At 46.2% G+C, this 20,585-nt stretch overlaps 1 protein-coding gene across 1 annotated transcript in view; it reads right to left on the bottom strand.

The window, feature by feature from the left end:
- GDF11 (growth differentiation factor 11) overlaps positions 1-1,410 on the bottom strand; it is a 731,844-nt gene extending 730,434 nt beyond the window's left edge. Inside the window, exon 1 of the mRNA XM_078686435.1 lies at positions 714-1,410. Coding sequence (XP_078542561.1) covers positions 714-1,113 — 400 coding nt within the window. The 5' untranslated portion in view covers positions 1,114-1,410. The remainder of the gene's footprint in view (positions 1-713) is intronic.
- Between the last annotated feature and the right edge of the window lie 19,175 nt (positions 1,411-20,585).

Here is a 20,585-nt window from a genome sequence, read left to right as displayed (position 1 = left end):
CCACGAGATGGCACAGAAAGGTTCAAAGCAGGAGCACGGACGGACATTTAAACACACTCTCAGAACACATTGACAGGGTCATTGACAGCCTGCAAGGGCTCTCAGACTCTCCGTGCCAATCAAAACCCTTTCTATAGTTGCATTCTCGAAGGCAATGCAGTTATATTGTATGAAACAATAGCTCATCCTCTAATAAGGACAACCGACAATGAGAGTTGCGTTGCCTCCGAGCTTCACCCACAGGATCTGTACAACCATCATCGCATTCAGTGAGAATACACAATTTATTGACATTTTAACTTAGCATGTTCTCTGACTCAGTGCGGGCAACAGAAGAACTCACTAACCACGTCTACATCCGTTTCGGTACTCTACAACAAGAGCATAGCATTCTCTACTGCGCCAAGACTAGTTTTCACACCACGTTAGTGGCCACTCGTGTAACAGCGAAACCGGCGTGCTGGTCTACATCACAAAATGTACAGCAGTTCAGAGAAACAGCGCGCTGCCTTTGTTGAACCCCCCCCCCACACACACACACACCCCACTAATCAAGGTGTCACCTGAGCATGTTATGCCTTCGCTCAGCCTTTCATCCGCCTACATCATACAGCAAAAGTTATCTCATGACAGCGCTTAGAAAGTCACTGTAAACCCCGCCAGTAATCACAAGAGCTGCATGAGAGCTATGGATGACCTGCGGAGGAACTTACTTTCTTGAGACATGCTGATGACTGTCTCCGTGGTGGCATGGTACTCGTCCTCCTCCAGGAAGTCGTCCTGTGGGAAGGAGTCCCCCTGGAAGTCGTGCAGGTCCAGGATCTGCTGCAGGGGGGGCGCCTTGGGCAGCAGCTGGTTCACCACCTCCCGGCTGATGTTTGGAGCTTCCTTCATCCTGAGCTTGCTCAGGATCTGCGACTTGATGCTCTCAAGCCGCATCTCTTTGCTGTGCTTCCTCCACTTGCACACCGGACAGCCCTGGTCCTCTCCTTCGGCTGGGGACTTCTCTTCCAGAGGGGCCCCTTTGTCCAGTATGGGTTCGTCCCCTCCCCTGGAGAACTCCATAGACAGCACCAAGGCGCAGAGGAAGAAGGGGGACCGTTGCACCAACATTGCCCAGCTGCGGCGCCACCCGCACCTCAGTGCCTGCGTTACAGATCCAAACGTGTGCCGGTGCGCGTGACGAGCATCCAATGCGCTCCGGGCATGCGGGGCTCAGGGGTGAAGTTGGAAGAATACTATGGGGGATGTACAAGCAAATGGACTCTCCCCCTTTTTATATCCCAAGTGATCTCTGTTGTAAAAAGCCTTGATTGGTGGAGAAGGTAACAAAAGAGTCCTGGAAGGCCCTGTCACCAAGTTAAAAAAAAAAGAGGGAGCGAGAGAGGGAAAGGGGAGCACGCCGAGAGTTTCGTGTATCACATTCCAGCTTCAGTTTCTCTGTGTCAGTTTTAAATGTGGGCACTTACTTTTGAACAAGGAGCTCGGGGGCGGAGGGGAGGGGTGGGGGGATCTCGCAGCTCTTAAAGACACAAAGTCCCTTTTCCCCAGCCGGACTGGCCAGTGCGTACACCCCCTCTCTTTTTTTTGTAGCTGAAATGTCCTTTCTTTAATGATGCATCTGCTATCTGCAGCACACGCTTATCAATAAAACACGCTGATAAATGCACGTCTTATTGTAGTAAACGTGTTTAACCTGTCTCATTTGCAAACATTTTCCATATTTTCAGACACAATCAAATTGATTACAAAAATATGCGAATAGTTTACCTCTCACCTAAGTGCCACTGAGGCTTGGCGCTGACGACGGCTGACGTAAATACCTGAAAAAGTGAAATGTCTTAGTTCAGAGCGTGTGTCACAAATAGACAGACCCAATTGAACTCACATGTTCCCCAGATCAAACACGGGCAAAAAAGAGTCACACATTTATTTATTAAAGAGTTTTGTAAGAACGCTGCTAGTTGTCTTGTGATACTTAGAATTCTATTTTGCAGTACATTCTTCAGTAAGGTTTATGTTAAGGGCATACCACAAGTATACAACACATGCATAGTCTATCTATGTATGCATATATATATAGCGCTGTTATTATGTTAGGGCGCTTTACAGGAGAATATTTAATTACATGGAAGTTGCAGATGGTTTAAGATAGACATTACAGCTATAACTAATTACAAAGGTTGAAAGTACTACAACAAGGTAGATCATTGCGTAAAACAGCATGCAGAAAAGTCAAATAGGTCGAGGTAGTATACCGAGTGTACAAAAGGTATAACTGTCTGTAAAAAGGTTGAGGTAGTATAGAGGTCTGTGTCAAGAGTTGATTACAATATTTTAGCTAAAATACCATTGGAAGAGAACGGATTGCAGGTCCGTTTTGAAAGTCATTAGCGAAGTAGTTGAGTGCAGATTTGGAGGTAGTGAGTTCCAGATTGTGGTTGCCCTTCCCGAAAAGGATTGTGCCATCAGTCTGCTCCTTTCAAAGGAGGGTGTCAAGAAGCATTGCTTTGCTGTTTTGCGATGGTCTGGAGCCGCCTGATAGCTTGAGCTTGTCAGTCAGGTAATACGTGGAATTGTGCAGGGCTTTATGGGTGATGCAGGCAGACTAGCAGATAGCCCTTGCTTCAATAGCAACCATTAGAGAGTGATCAGTATAGGAGTAATGTGGTCATTTCTTTTGGCCCTGTAGACGAACCGTTGTGCCAAGTGTAGAATCGTTTTCAGGAAGGTGAGATTGGTTTTGGGGAGACCAGTCAGGAGAGAGTTACAATAGTCTATTCTGGAGAGCACCAGTGTATGAGCAAGAGATTTATGATCTTCTTCTAGGATATGTTAGATTGCCCACTGAAGACATAGTTGATAGCAAGCGATTTTGGCCCTGGTGCTTATCAGATAATGTAGGTTGAGTTTTTTGTCTTGGATGACTCCTAGAGACTTAGCACTGTCAACAATGCAGGATTTACTGTTTAGGACAGTGGTTCCCAAATTCTATGTCAGGACGGAGGCTCCGATTATGCTATCTCATTTCTTTACTACCAAAAAATACAGCAGCCAATCAAGTAAAGAAAAAGCAATAAACTACATATCCCATGAACCCCTAGGATACCATAGAGTAGGTGTAGTATAAAAGGTATCCTACAGGACAGTCCTTCCTCTTTCTTTGCTGCTCCCGCAGCCAGTTAAGTGCCTTTTGTCTTTGTTCTTTGCGCTTTGTGATTTTCTCTTGGCGTTTTGATAACATTTATCAACAGTTAATTGTTGTTTGCTCCGCTTACCTTATTCTGCTGTTTTAGCCAATTACTGTGGTTGCTTTTATTGTAGCGCTTGCCTTCGCGCTGGTTTTCCCTTGGGGGCGTGTGGTCACCCCCCGCATGCGGGCTTGCTCTTCTGCGCTCGTTTCGAATTGTGGAGCGGGAGTTGGAGCTGAGAGACGCGCCTTGCTCGCGCGTCTCTCATTTTCAGCCGGCTTTTTGTTCTTCTGTGTAGCGCATGCGCAGTGCCTTTGTCTCGCGCTTCAGGCGCCCGGCGGTACTGCGCATTTATTGCATTCCTGGCTTCTGTGGAAAGGGAATTGCGGCGCGACTTCACTAATCTGTCGGAAGACGCTGAATTCGGCTTTCTAAGCCTCTGCCCACCTGCCGGCTGTTAGGCTCCAGACGCCCTTTTGTCAGTGAGGACTGGGGGTTGTAAAATTTAACGTAGGCTTCGCCTAGAGTGCTACAAGCCCTCCCTCCACACTCAAATTGTTAATTCAGGTCAGTTTTTTCTTGCCTGAGGCTTGTTATTGGGGTCGCACTCCCCCTGAATACCCTAAGGGTGTGAATTTTCGGTCCTTTCCTCTGTGGGCTACTTGACTATTCTTTGTATACAAAGATGGGAGATTATTATGAAGAGGAGGACTTCTACCATGATGAAGAGGACCCTTCTGGTTCCATGGGTATGGAGTATGAAGGGCAAGCGTTCCAGTCCAATCTTGTTCCTTTCCAGTTGCACCTCGCAGAATATGCCTCTCGGCAGGGGTGGAAGACGTCTTCTGGGCGTTCCTCTAGATCTCCCAAGAATCCGCATGTGGCGGACTTTGTTAAATTGGCGCATTCTCTGGCCACACCTAAATCCTCTAGGAAGGGGAAACGCTCTAAAAAATCTTGCAATCCTTCCCCTTCCACTTCGAACTCCTCTGACTCTCCATCTTCTGACTCCGAGGCCCCCCCTCCTAAGAAGAAGGCTCGTAAAGAGCACTTTGTTGATGCTCCGTCTAAACCACCGGTGCTGGATTTTGAGCCCACTGAAATTGTGCATCCTAATTCTTCAGCTTGGTTGCCTTCCCCTGAGGTGGCTGCTTATGTTCAATCTAATATCAGGAGATCTTTTGACAATACCGTAAGGGCGCGTTTAAGGTCTGAGTGTCCTCGTCCTGATCTTTCCGACAAGTTAGCAGACACTCCTGATGTGGACCCTACAATGGTCACATATCTACGGAAGTATTCCAAGGATCCCAAAAAGGGTCTCGACAGGTCCTGGAGATCCTGTCAGGATAAGATGCTAGATCTTCTTGGCCCACTCACGAAAATTTTGGATCTGGCTTTTCGAGCGAAAGACTCTGACGCCCTGATTGATCCAGAGGAGATGGTAGGATGGGCTCAGCGTGCTATTTGCATGCTTGGTAATGCTAACTGCGCCCTGAATAGTGAACGCCGTCGATCAATTCTCATGAAGCTTGATCCTAAACTCACTGATCTGGCTCCTTCGGAGTCTGGGCCTCTGGCTCAAGGTTTACTCTTTGGTCAGCCGTTTTTAAAGGAACTCTCCAGTTTTGTAGCCACCTTCAGCGGCTTGGACAGGGCGCAGGCCAACCTGCGTAGGGCTTTCCGTCCGGTTTTCGGTCGGGCTGGACGAAGGGGGCGTTCGTCCGGCCGTGGAAATTCCCAACCTACTCAGAGAGGAGGTCAGTCTCACAGAGGAGGCGGTCAGGAGTCCTACAATTCTGGAAAACCAAAGTTCTACCCTTCAAGAAAAGGTCGGGGTCAGTACTCCAAAGGTGGATACGGAGGTGCCCAAGGTGGTCGACCGGATTCCTCAGGTGAGATTAATTCTGTCTTCAGAAGTAATTTTGGGGGGCAGGTTGAGATATTTCCTTCCGAATTGGCAGTTAATCTCCAGCGATGCTTGGGTGTTGGAGACGGTCCAGGGCTACAAACTCGAGTTTTACGCTCACCCTCTCCAACACCATCCTCCTTCTCCCCATGTTTTTTCCCTACGAGATCAGGAATTCATCTCCACAGAGATAAAGTCTCTTCTGGCGGAAGGGGCCATAGTCCTTTCTTCCCCTCATCCAGACGGCTTCGTCAGCAATGTCTTTCTAGTGGAAAAGAAAGGAGGGGGTTCTCGTCTGGTCCTCAACCTCAAGGACTTCAACGGCGGAGTGGTGTACCGTCACTTCAAAATGGAGGGTATTCACCTTCTAAGGGACCTTTTGCGGGAAGGAGACTGGATGGTTCGTCTGGACTTGAAAGATGCGTATCTTTCGGTTCCGATCTATGCTCCTCATCGTCGCTTTCTCCAGTTTCAGTGGCTGGGAAAGTGGTACGAGTACAAGGTCCTTCCGTTCGGTCTGTCTTCAGCTCCGTGGTGCTTCACGAAGCTATTGCGTCCAGTTGTAGAGTCCTTGCGGGCCCGTGGGGTCAGATTGATTGTTTACCTGGACGATTTTCTTTTGATGGCCCAGTGTCCTCTCCTTTTACAACGACATCTGCATTGGTCCATCGATCTGTTGCAATCTCTGGGATTTCTTGTGAATCCACAGAAGTCGGACTTTCGTCCTTCTCAAACCATGGATTTTCTAGGGTTCAAAATCGACTCAGTTGCTTGTCAACTTCTACTCCCGGGACAGAAGATCAGAGCGATCAAACGGGAATTGCGTTTGGTTTTGTCCAAACAGATGGTTTCCTTGCGATCGGTAGCTCGGATTGTGGGTCTTTTGTCCTCATCAATTTAAGCAATCTTTCCAGGTCCTCTACACTATCGGGCCCTTCAGCGTCTCAAAATCCGTCACCTTCAGAAGGGCTTGCGGTATTCCGATATGGTTCCTCTTTCGGAGGACGCCAAGTGGGAAATGATGTGGTGGTTCGACCACATGGAATCCTGGAACGGACGTGCTCTTTTCGGTCAGACTCCAGAGGTGGTGATCGAGTCAGATGCGAGTCTTTGGGGATGGGGGGCTCGGTGCGGCTCTCTGACGACAGGGGGGCGTTGGTCTCCAGAGGAGTTGTCCCTCCATATCAATTGCTTAGAGCTTCTGGCGGGCTCTTTTGCGATTCGTTGTCTGACTCCCCATGCGACGAACTGTTGCATTCTTCTACGCATGGACAACATTTCGGCTGTGAGGTATGTCAACAAGCTCGGTGGTACGAAGTCCATGCTCCTGGCAGAAATTGCCAAGGACTTCTGGCATCTGTGTCTGCAACGTCAGATCACGGTTATTGCCGAATACCTTCCAGGTCGCCAGAATCAAGTGGCGGATTGGAATTCTCGCCATCTGAGGGATGCCAGCGATTGGAGGCTTCACCCTCGGGTGTTTCGGCTCCTGTCCCGAACTTGGGGTCCATGTCATCTGGATCTCTTTGCTTCTCGGCTGAACACGCAGGTTCCTCAATTTTACAGTTGGAGACCGGATCCCGAGGCTCTCGCCACGGATGCGTTCCTTCAGACCTGGCCTCCTCTTCTATGCTATGCCTTCCCTCCCTTCATCATGATTCCGAGGGTTCTGGCTCGCGCGAGGCTCTTTCTGTCGGAATTGATTCTGGTCACTCCTCTGTGGAGGGCCCAACCGTGGTTTCCGATTCTTCTGGAGATGAGTTGCTCTCCTCCCATTCTGCTTCCCAACCTGCAGAATCTGTTGCTGGACCCTCTGCAAAATCCCCACCCTCTCATTCTGTCGGGTCAGCTTCGGTTAGTGGCGTGGCGGATTTCGGGGGACGTTGGCAAGTCCCTGGACTTTCTTCGGAGGCTGCCCGATTTATCGGGGAAGCTTGGGCTCCCAACACACACAAGCGTTATGCTTCATCTTGGAAACGATGGTGTGATTGGTGTGCACAGCGGTCAGTGGATCCCTCTTCTGCAGATGTCACTTTAGTTTCCAATTTCCTGGCTTCTCTGGCTTCTTTGGGTTTGGCTTACAGGACGATTAACAACTTTCGATCTGCGATTTCAGCTGGTCATGTCCCTGTTGATAGTAAACCTATTGGTGAGCATCCTCTTATTTGCAAATTGCTCAGAGGCATTCGGATGGTAAAACCTCCTTGCCCTAAGTATGTCGCCTTATGGGATGTTTCAGTGGTTTTGCGTTTCTTGGATTCATGGCCTTCTAATTCTTTGCTCTCTCGCAAACAGTTATCGGCCAAACTGACCATGTTGTTGTGTTTGCTTTCTTGCAAACGTGTATCTGATGTTCGTGCCTTAGATCTGGCTGGACGTCTTTTCACCCCGGAAGGGGTTTCCTTTACTATTTCTCGCCGTACTAAGTCTAACACTTCTTGTGTCTCCTATCCTTCTTTTCCTCACAATCCCAAACTCTGTGTGGTTCAATGCATCAGAGATTATGAGGTGAGTACTGCTCCTTTTCGTAGCAATCTCCAGGGTCAACTGCTTATAGCTTTACAGAAACCGTTTAAGCCTGTTTCTCCTGCCACTTTAGCAAGATGGGTTCGTTGGCTCATGAAGGAGGCGGGCATTGATGTCTCTGTTTTTGGTGCCCACTCGGCTAGAGGAGCTATGGCATCTAAAGCTTTTTCCTTGGGTGCCGGCCTCCAAGACATCTTGAAGGATGCTGATTGGTCTTCAGATTCAGTGTTTAAAACCTTTTATTTTAAACCTATTATGCATGTTGCTTCTGTTGTGGTGGAACAGCTTTAAAAAAGCATAATCGGAGCCTCCGTCCTGACATAGAATTTAAAATTTGCTAACATTCGTGCCAAGAATTTTCAATTCTATTAAGGACAGGAGGCGAGGATTATCCCACCCTTATTTATATATATGCATTGTATTGCTCATTGCTTTTACATTTGTATTATATGCATATGTTGTATTTTTTCCCTCCCTTATCCTTTATCCATGCCTCCTTAATCTGGTTGTTTTGGATATTACGGATTTGTTTTTTCCTTTCAGGTTCTGATCCTAAATGATTGGATTGGTCGTGTCCCACGGGCCAGCGATGACTGTTCTTCGGTCGGTTTCTCCGGTTGCAGCATTCTGTTTAGGACGTCCTGGATCCTTGGCCATCCGTCTTTCTTCTGGTCCACTGTTCTGCTTCCAGAAGACTGGGTTTTGTGTTTATCTTCATTTTATCTTGTTGGATCCCTGGAACTTTTACTTATATGACTTTACTTATGACTGAACTGTTCTACACAAAGAAAGAGGAAGGACTGTCCTCTAGGATACCTTTTATACTACACCTACTCTATGGTATCCTAGGGGTTCATGGGATATGTAGTTTATTGCTTTTTCTTTACTTGATTGGCTGCTGTATTTTTTGGTAGTAAAGAAATGAGATAGCATAATCCTCGCCTCCTGTCCTTAATAGAATTGAAAATTCTTGGCACGAATGTTAGCAAATTTTAATTTTTTTTTAATTTCACAAAATTTTTATTGAGAGAGTTTGGTAGTGATATGAACAGAACAAATAATAGCAGATAAAGTCCATGGTACAAGTACATAATAAATCGAGAAGCGGTGAAGTAACATAATATGGAGTAAACATAACATGCGGGGGGAAAAAAAAGTAAACAGGTAAATAAAGAAAATGACAATTAAGCATCAAGTCCGTACAACACGAAGGGATATGTCAGCCGGCAGATAGATCGGTCATATAGCACAGCAGGGTGAATCACAACCATCAAATGACATATTGAGAAGTTGTTTGCCACAACAAAGTTTTAGGTGTCTCACGGAGGTTTGAAGAGATCAAAATGAGCGTCAAGTGAGACCCATAATTTCCTGTGTTGTGGGCGCCATGGGTGAGAGGCAAGTGCAATGGTATCGGCACCCCTGAGGTTAGAAACCCAGTTGAGCCAATGGGGGAAGGAGGCTTTGGCTGTATTTTTCCAGTTGGACGTTATGACTTTAACCGCCGCCGTCAGTAAAAGATCAAGTAGGGCTTTGTCATTTTCATTTAAAGTGACAGCTTTGGAAGAACCCATAACTAGAGTAGCAAATTCTCTCGGGAGAGAAACGTGCAGGGCTTTGTTAACAAAGTCAAATATCCTGTCCCAGTATGTGGCAACCCGGGGGCATTTAAATATTAGATGTTCAAGGTCTCCTCCCGCTTCCGAACAATTCCAGCAGGAGTCATTGTCTTTGATGTTGTGCAGAAAAAGTCTCCTGGGGGTCCAAAAGGCTTTGTGTAAGAGCCAGAATTTAGTTTGGGATAGAGTTGGGCTAATTTTGTGTCTTGTGGTCGATTCCCAAATTCTGGCCCACTCGTTATCAGATGTGGGAGTGGAGGAAAATGCTTCCCAATAGGATTGTAATGCAGAGACCAGGTTAGATGTCTGTGGTTTGATCATTTTGTACATTCTGGATACCTGGTGGCCAAGTCTATTAAGGGTGGATAAAAGGCCAGGAAGTGAGGGGGATGTGTTGCCCAAGTTTGCTTTGGTTAGGGCCACCTTAACTTGTAAAAAGTAGTAGAAGTCCATGTTCTCGAGTTGAAATCTATCCTGTAATTCCTTGAATGTGAGTGGTGTTTGGCCCTCGTAGAGGTGGTGAGGGAAGTGTATACCCTTCCTGATCCAAGAAGGATTATACAGCGGTTTACCTTTGTATGTTATAGCGTTATTCCGCCATAGAGATTCCCACTTTGAATTGCGAAATTGATGGGGTAGAGATTTACTTATATGGAGGAGGGAGTTCTTAGTGTTTTTAAATATGATATTAGAGTCGATATCGGGACGCACTTTGATGGTAAGGAGGGAGGAGGGGTCAAGGCCTTCCACTAGGGATTTTTCGATGTGTAACCACACAGGTGTGTAATCAGGCTGTGGTGTGAGCCAGATCGCACCTTGCCTGGCCAGGAAGGCGGTCTGGTATAGTCTAAAGTCGGCCAGATTGACGCCACCCAAGGATTTATCTAGTCGAAGCTTTTTCATGCTGATCCTGGCTTTTTTTCCTTGCCAGAGGAAGGAGGTAATTACCTTATCCAGTTTTGAGTGGAAATCGTTAGAGAGCGTTAGGGGAAGCATCGAGCTCAGGTAATTGACCAATGGGGAGATCATCATTTTTATCGTCTCTATCCGACCCCACCATGTAATGAATCGCGGCGACCAACCATCCAAGATTCTTTTAATTTTCGCTAGTGTAGTCGATTCATTGTGCTTGAGTGTACTTAGTATGTTGTCGGTGAATTCTATTCCTAGGTACTTAATGACATCCGGTTGCCAGGCTAGACCTGAATTTCCAAGGACCTCTTTGGTAGTATGTACATTAAGGGGTTTAACTTCGGATTTGTCCTTGTTTAACTTATAGCCGGACAAAGCCGAGTACTTACTGATGGAGGACATAAGTCCCTTAATTGATAGGGTTGGGTGTTCTGTGGCTATTAAGATGTCGTCGGCATATGCCGCTAGTTTTATCTGAGTGTTTCCGAATGTGACACCTGCGATGTCCTCATTTTTCTTGATGTCGGTGAGTAGTGGCTCAAGAGCCAGCAGAAATAGAGCCGGTGAAAGTGGGCAACCCTGTCTAGTTCCTTGGAATAGGCGGAACGGGTCAGAGAGTGTTCCATTAATAGATATACGGGCGGAGGGGGCGGAGTATAGGGCCATCACCATTTTAATGAAAGAGTTACCCAGATTGAATGCGCCCATACAATGCTGAAGAAATGGCCATGAGACTTTGTCGAATGCTTTCTCAGCATCTAGGGTTATTGCAACCATCGGCATTTTGCAGTTTTTCGCTTTTTCAAGTATGTGGCATAGGAGTCTGGTGTTGTCATTCGACATCCTGTGTTTCAAAAATCCTACTTGTGACGGACTTATCAATTTGGGCAGTACGGCGTTTAGTCTAGTTGCTAAGATCTTGGCATAGATCTTGCAGTCAATATTTATGAGTGAAATGGGGCGGTAATTTTTTGTCTGGAGGGGATCTTTCCCTTCCTTGGGTATAACAATTAATGTGGCTTCACTCATCGAGGGAGAGATACTCCCACTGGTGGCGGTGGAGTTGAACACGGTTTGGAGTGTCGGGGAGAGTTGGCTGTCAAAGGCTTTGTAGAAAGAGGCAGAGAAGCCATCAGGGCCCGGGGCTTTGTTGCTTTTGAGTGTTTTTATGGCCGTCGAGATTTCTGTGATGCTGATGGGGGACCCTAGATTTAATTCGTCTATCTCTGAGAGTCTGGGGAGGTCTAGGGCCTTTAGGTACTCTATACATCTCAGTGGGTCCAGGGGCTTATCATTCCTGTATAATTCTTTGTAAAATTACTTAAAGGTATCAAGAATCCTGGACTGGTTGGTGTGCGTATTATTAGCGGGATCTCTTATAGAGGATATGGTTGTTAGTTTCTGCTTGTGTTTAAGGTAGGAGGCCAACAGCTTCCCGGCTCTGTTTCCCTCACACAGCTTCAAGGCTTTGAAGCGGTTGATCCACACGCCTGCTCTCTTGCTCACAATGGAATTATACTCGTATTTCTTTTTTATGAGTTGGTCAAGGGGATTGGAGTCTTGAGGATTGGTTTTGTGTAAGGATTCTAGTGATCTGATCTCCTGCTCCAATTGCTCCAGTTCTTTGTTTATCGCTTTGTTGGCTCTGGTTCTTATATTAATAATAACTCCACGGATCGTGGCTTTGAGCGCATCCCAGAGGATGTTTGGGTCTGTGTCAGGGACATTATTTAAGAGTAAGTACTCTTCAATGGCTTTAGTAATCTGTAGTTTGTCGTCAGGGTTGGTTAGCGTTTCATCGTTGAAACGCCATCTTCTGGGCGGTCTGATTGAGCGGGAGCCTGCAAGTTTGGTGTGGATACATGCATGATCGGAGATCAGTTTAGGGGCGATGTCGGTTTCCTCGATTAGGTGTGCAAATGTGGAGGATATTAGGATAAAGTCAATACGCGAGTAGGAGTTGTGGGGAGTGGAGTAAAAGGTGAAGTCTCTCCCATCAGGGTTTTGTAGACGCCATGAGTCTTTAAGGCAGTACCTTTCGCATAGCCGCAGGAGTGCCTCATGTGAGCGTGATGGGTGAAAAGCGCATTTGGACTGCCTGTCTAGTAAGGGGTCTAGAGGAAGATTAAAATCGCCTCCCACAATGAGAAGATCGTCCTGAGGGATATGCTCCATCGAGCGGGAAACGGAGTCCCAAAACCCGGGGTCGTCTGAGTTAGGGCCGTAAATGTTCACTACGTGTATTGGGTCATCTTCCCTGCGTAGATGGGCCACCAGAACCCTTCCCTCCGTGTCATGAGTGTATGAAACTAGTGTTATGTTTGACTTCTTTGATATCAGGGTAATTAGACCTCCTTTCTTGTGCGGTGCAGGGGATGACAGTATATGGGAAGACCAATGGACGTTTAAGAAACGTGTGTCCTCTTCCGATAGTTTAGTTTCCTGTAGGAGGATAATATCCCCCTTAGTTTTGGCGATGTAGTCGAACACTTTCCTCCTTTTTACAGGGTGGTTAAGACCCTTAACATTTAACGAAACTATGTTGAGGTCATCCGCTATTGATTTAGTGTTAGACATTAGTGGGCAAGGTTATCGCTAAGTGGTGATCTGGTGGTGGGCAGAACAATGAGACAAACATCCCCGTGGGAGCCTGTGTGCTAATACAATAACAAGTGGACAGAGCTAGTGAAATGGCTAGGGATATAACTAGCGTCCTTGTGTTGTAGCGGGATGAAACAGACAGAAAAAGGGACAAAAAATAACACAAAAAGATATACAATGCAATAAAGTACCAACAATCATTATCTGCTGAAAACTCTCTCTTTTTCCCAATCCCCATGCAAGCCCTCCCAATCCCCCCTCCCCCCCTCCCCCCCCAATACGTACGTAGGGAGTACGACGACAGTACCTAGCTAGGCAAAACAGGAGTTATTAAACATTAGCAATAGATATTCATTAGTTCCAATGTCAAAACGTAAGAGGATTTAGATGTCCAGACTGTGTGGCAGCGGGTAATATTTACTGCAGCAATAATACGTGCGTAATGATAGTGTTTGTGCGCAATAATATGCTGTATTAAACCAGGAGTGACTGTCTGCAACGTGCAGACGAAAGCAGTAAGAAGGTTAGAACCAGCTAAATGTTGCGTCAAGAAAACTTGAATCGTTAAAGTGGATTGAACTCCCTGTAGTAAGGGCAATATATGTGCACAGAAGCATATAACAGCAATAATGACAAACTAGTAGCGACTATTTGCGTCGTGCAATAGAGTCTAAGTGTGAGAGTAGAACCTGCTCGACATTATGCAGTAACCACCAACCCTGTTGCAAACCAAAGGAGATAATAAAACGTCACTTATCGAGTGGGCGGACTAGCAAACAACTAGAGAAGGCAACTATTACAAAGCTATTACAAAACTACAAGTACAAGTACACAAGTACATAAGTACACAAGTACACAATAGTGCGACCTGGAAAGGATAAAGATCCGATAGACCTCTACTTTGTCATGATAGTCACGTGGTCTTCCTTTTGTTGGAAGGGCCATTCGATTGGTCCATTTCCTGAGGTGGGACATTTTGCAGGTAGTTTTCCAGATCTTTCGGGTCCGTGAAGAATTTTGCGCGGCCGTTTATTGTGATTTTGAACTTGGCTGGACCTGCAAAGGAGTAGGGTATGCTCTTGGATCTAAGCTTGGCGCGGATTTCCAGGAACCCCTTGCGAATCTCCACTGTGTCCTTGGAGTAGTCCTGTGTAAAGATGATCCTCTGACCTTCCCAAATGATGGAGTGCTGCTTCCTTGCGTATTGTAGGATCAGATCGACGTGCTGATATCTGAGTGGTTTGCATATCATTGGTCTGGGGCCCTTCTCGCGGTTAGTAGTGAATGTGGGGATTCTATGCGCACGATCTAGCTCCAGACCATGCGGGAAAGCAATGCCGGTGATCATGGGGATCCATGCTTCCAGGAAAGTCACGCAAGAGTCTGCATCTTTTTCTGCGTTTTCGGGTATGCCAAAAATTCTAATGTTCCCTCGCCTGTTGCGGTCTTCCAACTCAGCATGTTGGCGTCTGAGGGTGTTAGTGGTGTCTTCAAGGCGCTGTATTCTAGTAGCTGATTGACGTGCGAGGTCCTCCACGTCGCTGATGCGCTGTTCCGCTGTGTTCAGCCCGGATTTTAGGTCATGTATATCAGCTCTGATGGCCGTTAGCTCAAGCTGCATAGCATCAGTATTCGCCTTAGTGGATTTGGAGATAACAGTGAGGTCTCCTAATTTTTTCAAAATCATTTCCATCGTGTCCGCCATGTCTGGTTTGCTCTTAATAGGGGAGTCAGAAATATGCGGCCCAGGTTTCACCTTCTTAGAATTTGTCTTTTCATCTCTGCCCGCCATTTTGGACGTGAGGTTTGAGAAGAAGAGATGTGATTATCAGTTAGCTTGTCAGGAACACCTGTCTTGGGTCAACGATGAAAGTGAGGACTGAGAAGAACCTTCAGTTACCCCGTCTGGGAGACGTCGCCGGGCTTAATCAGAGAGGTAGGAACAGGTTGCAGTTGCGTGGCCAGTATTGATGGTTAATACCAGGGGGTTTGTTAGACCGATGATATCGCAGGTAGATCCGCAATGACCCACAAGGAGATCCTGTTCAGAACCAGGAAGGCAGGTGGGCACGGATAAGCAGGTGATTTCCTTAGTGCTGGCAAGCCGGTTGGCTCTGTGATTGTAGGTGAGTTGTCCCTGGTCTAGGGTTTGTCAGCTTGACAGTGTTGCAGGCAAACTGGGTGGCTGGTAAACTGGCTGGCTCTGTGTTGCAGTGTTGCAGATGGAAATAGGGATTTGTATGAGACACTACCAGTATGTTTAAAATTCGTGGACCTCAAAGATCGATGGAAGCCTCATCAAAGGCAGGCAGAAGGTCTTCTCCTTGATAACAGAGGAGAACCGCTTCCCCAAATAGATGTTTAGTGGCTTTTAAGGCTGAAAGCAAAATCGGCTCGTTTTCTGAGGATGGCCGCCATCTTAGGGTCAGGCAAGACGGGCAGGAAACAGCATTAAAATGCTAGGATTGCGCTGATGTGATCGCCTCTTACCGGCATGTGAGGGATTCCATCGTTGGTGTTAGCATCCACGGTGTACTAGGATTCGAGCTGTTGTGGTCGGGTAATGGAGCCCGAAGTGGTGGTCAGGCATCGCCGATGCGACGGGGCGCCGCCATTTTGAAAGGTACCGATGTCGGCGCGTGGGCGCTCCAAAAAGCAGCAAAAGTCCTCGTGAGGTTGATCAAGGTCGGCGGTCAGGGCACCGGAGGGCTCTGCGAGGCATGAGGCATCGGATCCGTCGTTTCTCCTGCTGAAACGGACGGTGAGTCAGCTGGGAACCGAAGTAGTCGCTCTCCTGACTTGCGGAGCTCGAGGTTAGGCGGCCATTCGCACCGCCGTCCAAGCCACGCCCGATGTTAGCAAATTTTAAACTGTGTGCAGTGGCTCCCTGTGGAGCCATCAAACCTAGTCAGGGGAGCCGCGCACCAAGCACTTTAATGCATTTAATGTTGAAGGGTCTGTCGGCTTCAGTTAGGATGTTGTGTGTGTCCAACTAGGAATGCAACAGAGGTGTTAATTTTGGAGGGAAGATAAGGGGAATTCAGTCTTAGAAGGGTTTAGCTGCAAGGTATGAGTGGTCATCCAGTCGTGAGCAGTTTATGGTGGTGGCGAGCGAGATATCGTTTTGTGAGAACTATAGATACAGCTGTGTGTGATGATCCATTACTTCTTAAGAAGGACTCTCAGTGGCTTGATGTATAGGTTGAATAGGGCCGGGGCAAAGATGGACCCCTGGGGTACATGCTGGTGCACCACAATCAGTGAGGAGAGATAGTTATCAATTTTTACTTACTGCGACCTGCCCATGAGGAATGAAGCAAACCATTTCAGGACCATACTATTAATGCCCATTCAATTTTTGAGTGTGTTTAGGAGCGTGTGGGGGTTGGCCATGTCGAAGGCTGATGATAGGTCAAGAAGTATCAGAAGGCAAGGGCTGTCTGTGTCTAGAATAAGAAGAGCATCGTCAACCACCTGTAATAGAGCGGTTTCTGTGCTGAAGCCCTGATTGAATCCAGATTGGAATTCTTCAAGGAAGTCATAGTTTTTGAAATGCTGGATAAGTTGCTTTGCTACACATCTTTCAATGATTTTTGAGAGGAAAGGCAGGTTGGAGATCGGACAATAGTTATTGAGGTCATTGGTGTCTGAAGAGGTTTTTTTTGTTAGATAGGGGTGACTTGTACAGTTTTGAGTAACAAACCACAGGAGGATACCCATAAACCCAGCTGAGACCTGGGCGAATAGTATGTAGCGTGCAACAGGTATTATTTAGTTGACAGTTTTACTTATAAAGAAGCATGCACAAATCAAGTTGCATGGGATGGGGAATAAAGAGACAGGAAGCCAAAAAACTAAAGGTCAATAATTGCAAAAATTCTTTTCATGTATTTGGTAAAAAGACAAGACAACAGCACTCTGTTACATTAAATGTCATGTAACCTGTACAAAACTGTGCACAAGTGCTCGTGAAAAAGGTAAATGACGTAAGTGACAAATGAAGGATTATATACAGTGGGAAACGGAGCAAAAGAAGAACAACAATATATACAGTGAACTCTTATTGGCTCCCATATATTAATACATTAATGAGTACAATTAATTTTGTGGGAACTATGGCGGCATCCTCATGGTTCTTTTTTTTGCCCCGTTTCTACTCTATATAATCCTTCACTTGTCACTTGCGCCGTTTACCCTTTTCATGAGCAGTTGTGCACAGTTTGTACAGGTTACATGACATTTAATGTAACAGAGTGCTGTGGTCTTGTCTTTTGACCAAATACATGTAAATCATTTTTGCATTTATTGATCTTAGTTTTTTGTTTTTCTGTCTCTTTCCCCCCTCGCTTGCATGTTGCTCTGTGCATGCTTCTTTATAAGTAAAATGGTCTACTAAATAATACCTGTTGAGATGTTGCACGCTACATTGTACAGTTTTGAGGCAGTCAGGAAATGTTCCTTGGCTGAGAGAGATTCACCTGTTTTGCCTAGAGGGGAAGCATGAGCATACATATCTTTTGCAATGTGACCAGGGATTTGGTCTACAAAGTGGTTCAAAGGTTTTTCTTTTATGATTATCCTAGGTAAATCTTCCTCTGTAATGGAATTGAATAGTTACAAGTCTCTCTGAATTTGCATGCATTGCAGAAAGGTAGGGTGGACATCATGCTATAGTAGCCGCTGAACTTTGAAGTCAAAGAACTGTAGATACTATTCTGCTCCCGATTGTGGATCTTCAAATTTGCTCACTGTGTATGAGTGCTTGGCGTGAGGTTCCGTGAATTCTGAACCCATTCCATAAAGGTCATGGTTTCGTTATGAATTTGATATTAGCGAACCGTAACTAGTTAGTGCGGCAAGTATGAGTGTTTTCGTCATGTTAGACTGATGGATTCACTACGTATTTAGGGATTTCGTTCTGAACCCTTGGGTTTCATTTTGTGTATGGCAGCCATTTTGTGGTAGCCCTCACATAGGCCGATGACTGTGGCCGAACAAGTCTTTTAAGTACATGTACACCTTAGCTCCAGTTCGTGCTGACTCCTGTTTGACCTGAGTGAACTGACCCTGTTGCCTGAAGCCGACCTTGTTAAACCAGTTCCTGCCCTTTAGCTGATCAAGATTAAGGATCAGAGCACAGGACATCGTAAAGTTTTATTGCACGCAAATATGCCTTATCCTACTCTCACCTGTTTCTGCTCCTTTCTTTATGGTCTATTTATGATTGGGTTGTGGCCTTTTTTATAATGGGTTTGTTCGACCTGTCTAAAGAAGAATGTTGGGTTTGACCGATGATTGATCATGGGCTGGGCAACTGAAAAGTGGGTTTTACTGTCATGCGATACCTCTGGTGTGGATACATGTGATTGGACAGTTTGTAAATGTTAGGTATTTGTCTGGAATGTGATTTTTGGCATAAAAAGGGATGACTTGCTGTGTAAAATTGAGCAGTCTCCTGAGAACTCATACCGTGATGACTTCTAGGACTTCTGTTACTGGCTGCAGCCAATATATTTGATCTTTGACGCCACCAAGAAGTTTCTGTGTCTCTGTATTCTAAGACAGGTGGAACCCGAAGACTTTGGGGGTGCCCCTGGCGCCGCTGGGTATTAAATAACCCGGGTCTTCAGCTGGCGCCCAACGTGGGGCGACTTCAGCGGTACCGGTCCAAGCCTGAAGATCGTGAGGAGCTTTGTGAGGAAATTCTGGAGGACGGCCACCACTTCATCGACCCCGGCATGTCGAATGTGGACTGAAGGTCTTTTCTGCGAGGCTTCCCGCTTTCCTGGCGGCTACGAAGGACTGCTGCCCTGACTGTCGCCCTGTCTTGGACCCATTTGTGATGCTTTGTACGGCGAGACGATAGACGGGTCTTCTGGTGGCGTGACTGATACCTCAGTTAAGTATAAGTGGGTCGCTCCCAGTCCTTAGTTTTTGGTCCTTTGGTTCTTAGTTTGTTTGGTCCTTAGTTTTGATTTGAAAATTGCAATTTCCAAAGCCGAGGGACTCGTATATTTGTGAGACTATCGTTGTAGATAATCCCTTGAAGTTTGAAGTTAGATTAGTGAGCGAAGATGCCTAGTCTTAGCAAAATTAGGAGGATATTTTGTTGTGGTTGTAACAGGGATTCCCGATTGGAGGATTCATGTCCGATACCTCCAGTTGGAACTCCGACTTATGAGCTCTATTCTAAACACGGCATGGGCCCCATTACATTTAATGAAGTGTGGGTCCGTTACACTAGGAAAGATGGGGTTTTACGATGGCCCCAACATGGTAGTTTTGATACTGAGATTTTAGATAATTTAGAAACGAAATTATTTAGGAAGAAAGCCCGGCCGGCAATGTTTGACTCCTTTCACCTTTGGCGTAAAGAAGCCAGACAACGAGAAATAAAACAAGCTAAAAGAGATAAGAGAGAAAAGGGGTTGTCGATAATTCAAGCTGCTAGGCAGTTTAAAGAGGATGAAGAAGATAAAGCAGTTGAGGTGTCAGATAGGCAACATAATATGGCTATTGATAAATGTTATCCAGCTTTGCCATCTCTTCTTGAGAATGTAACGAAGGACCCTGAGAAGGATCCTTTGATGTCACATTTGTTGAGACTACCACCCCCTTATGCACAGAGTACTACGGCACCTCCACAACCTCCAGTTGCACAACCTCTTGTTGCTGTTCCGCCACCGGCTCCTCCTCAGCTGGTTCTTCCGCCTACGGCGCAGCCTCCTCTGGGGCCGCCGCCTTTGCTATCGGTTTTGTCTGGAACTCCTTTGCCTTATTCTCCTGTACCTTCAACTTCTCTTGCTACTAACCCTACGCTTCTATCACCTCAAAATACTTTGTCTCCTGTCCTTATGACAGCTTCTCCTTCTGCTCGACAACGAATGACTGATACTGTTACTGGTCTCTTGTCTCCTTTCTTTGGGTCATTGAGTATGACCCCTTTTTCTGCACGTAAACAAATGCGTAGTCAGCTACCCGGTCCCCAAGAACTGGCAGTAATAGATCTCTTGGCTCGCAGATGGGTTTCGAATGTTTCGAGGTATAACTTAGATTCAGTTATGGATGTTTTCCAGCAGTGGGAAGCACCCAAGCAAAGGTATGTTTTTGAAGTTATGTGTACTTTCCTTCGTGAGGAATGGGAAGATAATGATTTGGGTTCAGTCCCTGTAGTATTGCTAAATGTCCAGTCTGAGTTTGCGAAAGGGACGATAGTGGGTCCCGGAATTGAGAATTCAGTTGCGATGGTACTTGCGTTAAGGAGCGATTTCCCTTCTCAGCGACTGTTTGAACCTGATTCCGCAGTTAGGAGGAAAGTGAGACAGTATCCGATGAGAGAAGTTCCTCCAGTATGGCGCGATGCGGTAGCTGCTGGTGCGAATAATGTTCCCCCAGCTATACCAGCACATTTTCAAAGAGTATGGGTACATGTGCCATGGAAGAGAGTAGAAGTTTTGGCCCTTAAACAGTCTTTACCTGATCCCCGTAAGAATCCAGCTGGCTATTACAAAGAATTGTCCCAGATAGTTGACGCATGCATCATGAATTTGGCAGACATAGATATGCTGTTGGGTAATGTAGTACCTCAACCTCTATGGGCAAAGATTCGTCATAAGAATCACGCCGTAGAATTAGGAGATACTTGGGCAAATATTATTGCTGCGGATGGTAGACAACAGGGAGGTGCTAAACCTGAACCTTTGGTTACGGAATTGCCAGGTAGAATTATTAATTTAATGAAGACGATGATGCCAGCGTTACGAGTAAATTGGGACAAGTTAGCAGCATGTAAGCAGAAGAAGGACGAAAGTGTATCTGATTTCTTCACTA

Source organism: Lissotriton helveticus, chromosome 1_1, assembly GCF_964261635.1.
Source record: "Lissotriton helveticus chromosome 1_1, aLisHel1.1, whole genome shotgun sequence".
In the NCBI taxonomy this organism is placed as follows: Eukaryota; Metazoa; Chordata; class Amphibia; order Caudata; family Salamandridae; genus Lissotriton; species Lissotriton helveticus.
The sequence above is the reverse complement of the archived record's forward strand: the minus strand, read 5'-3'. Positions and strand labels throughout refer to the sequence as shown.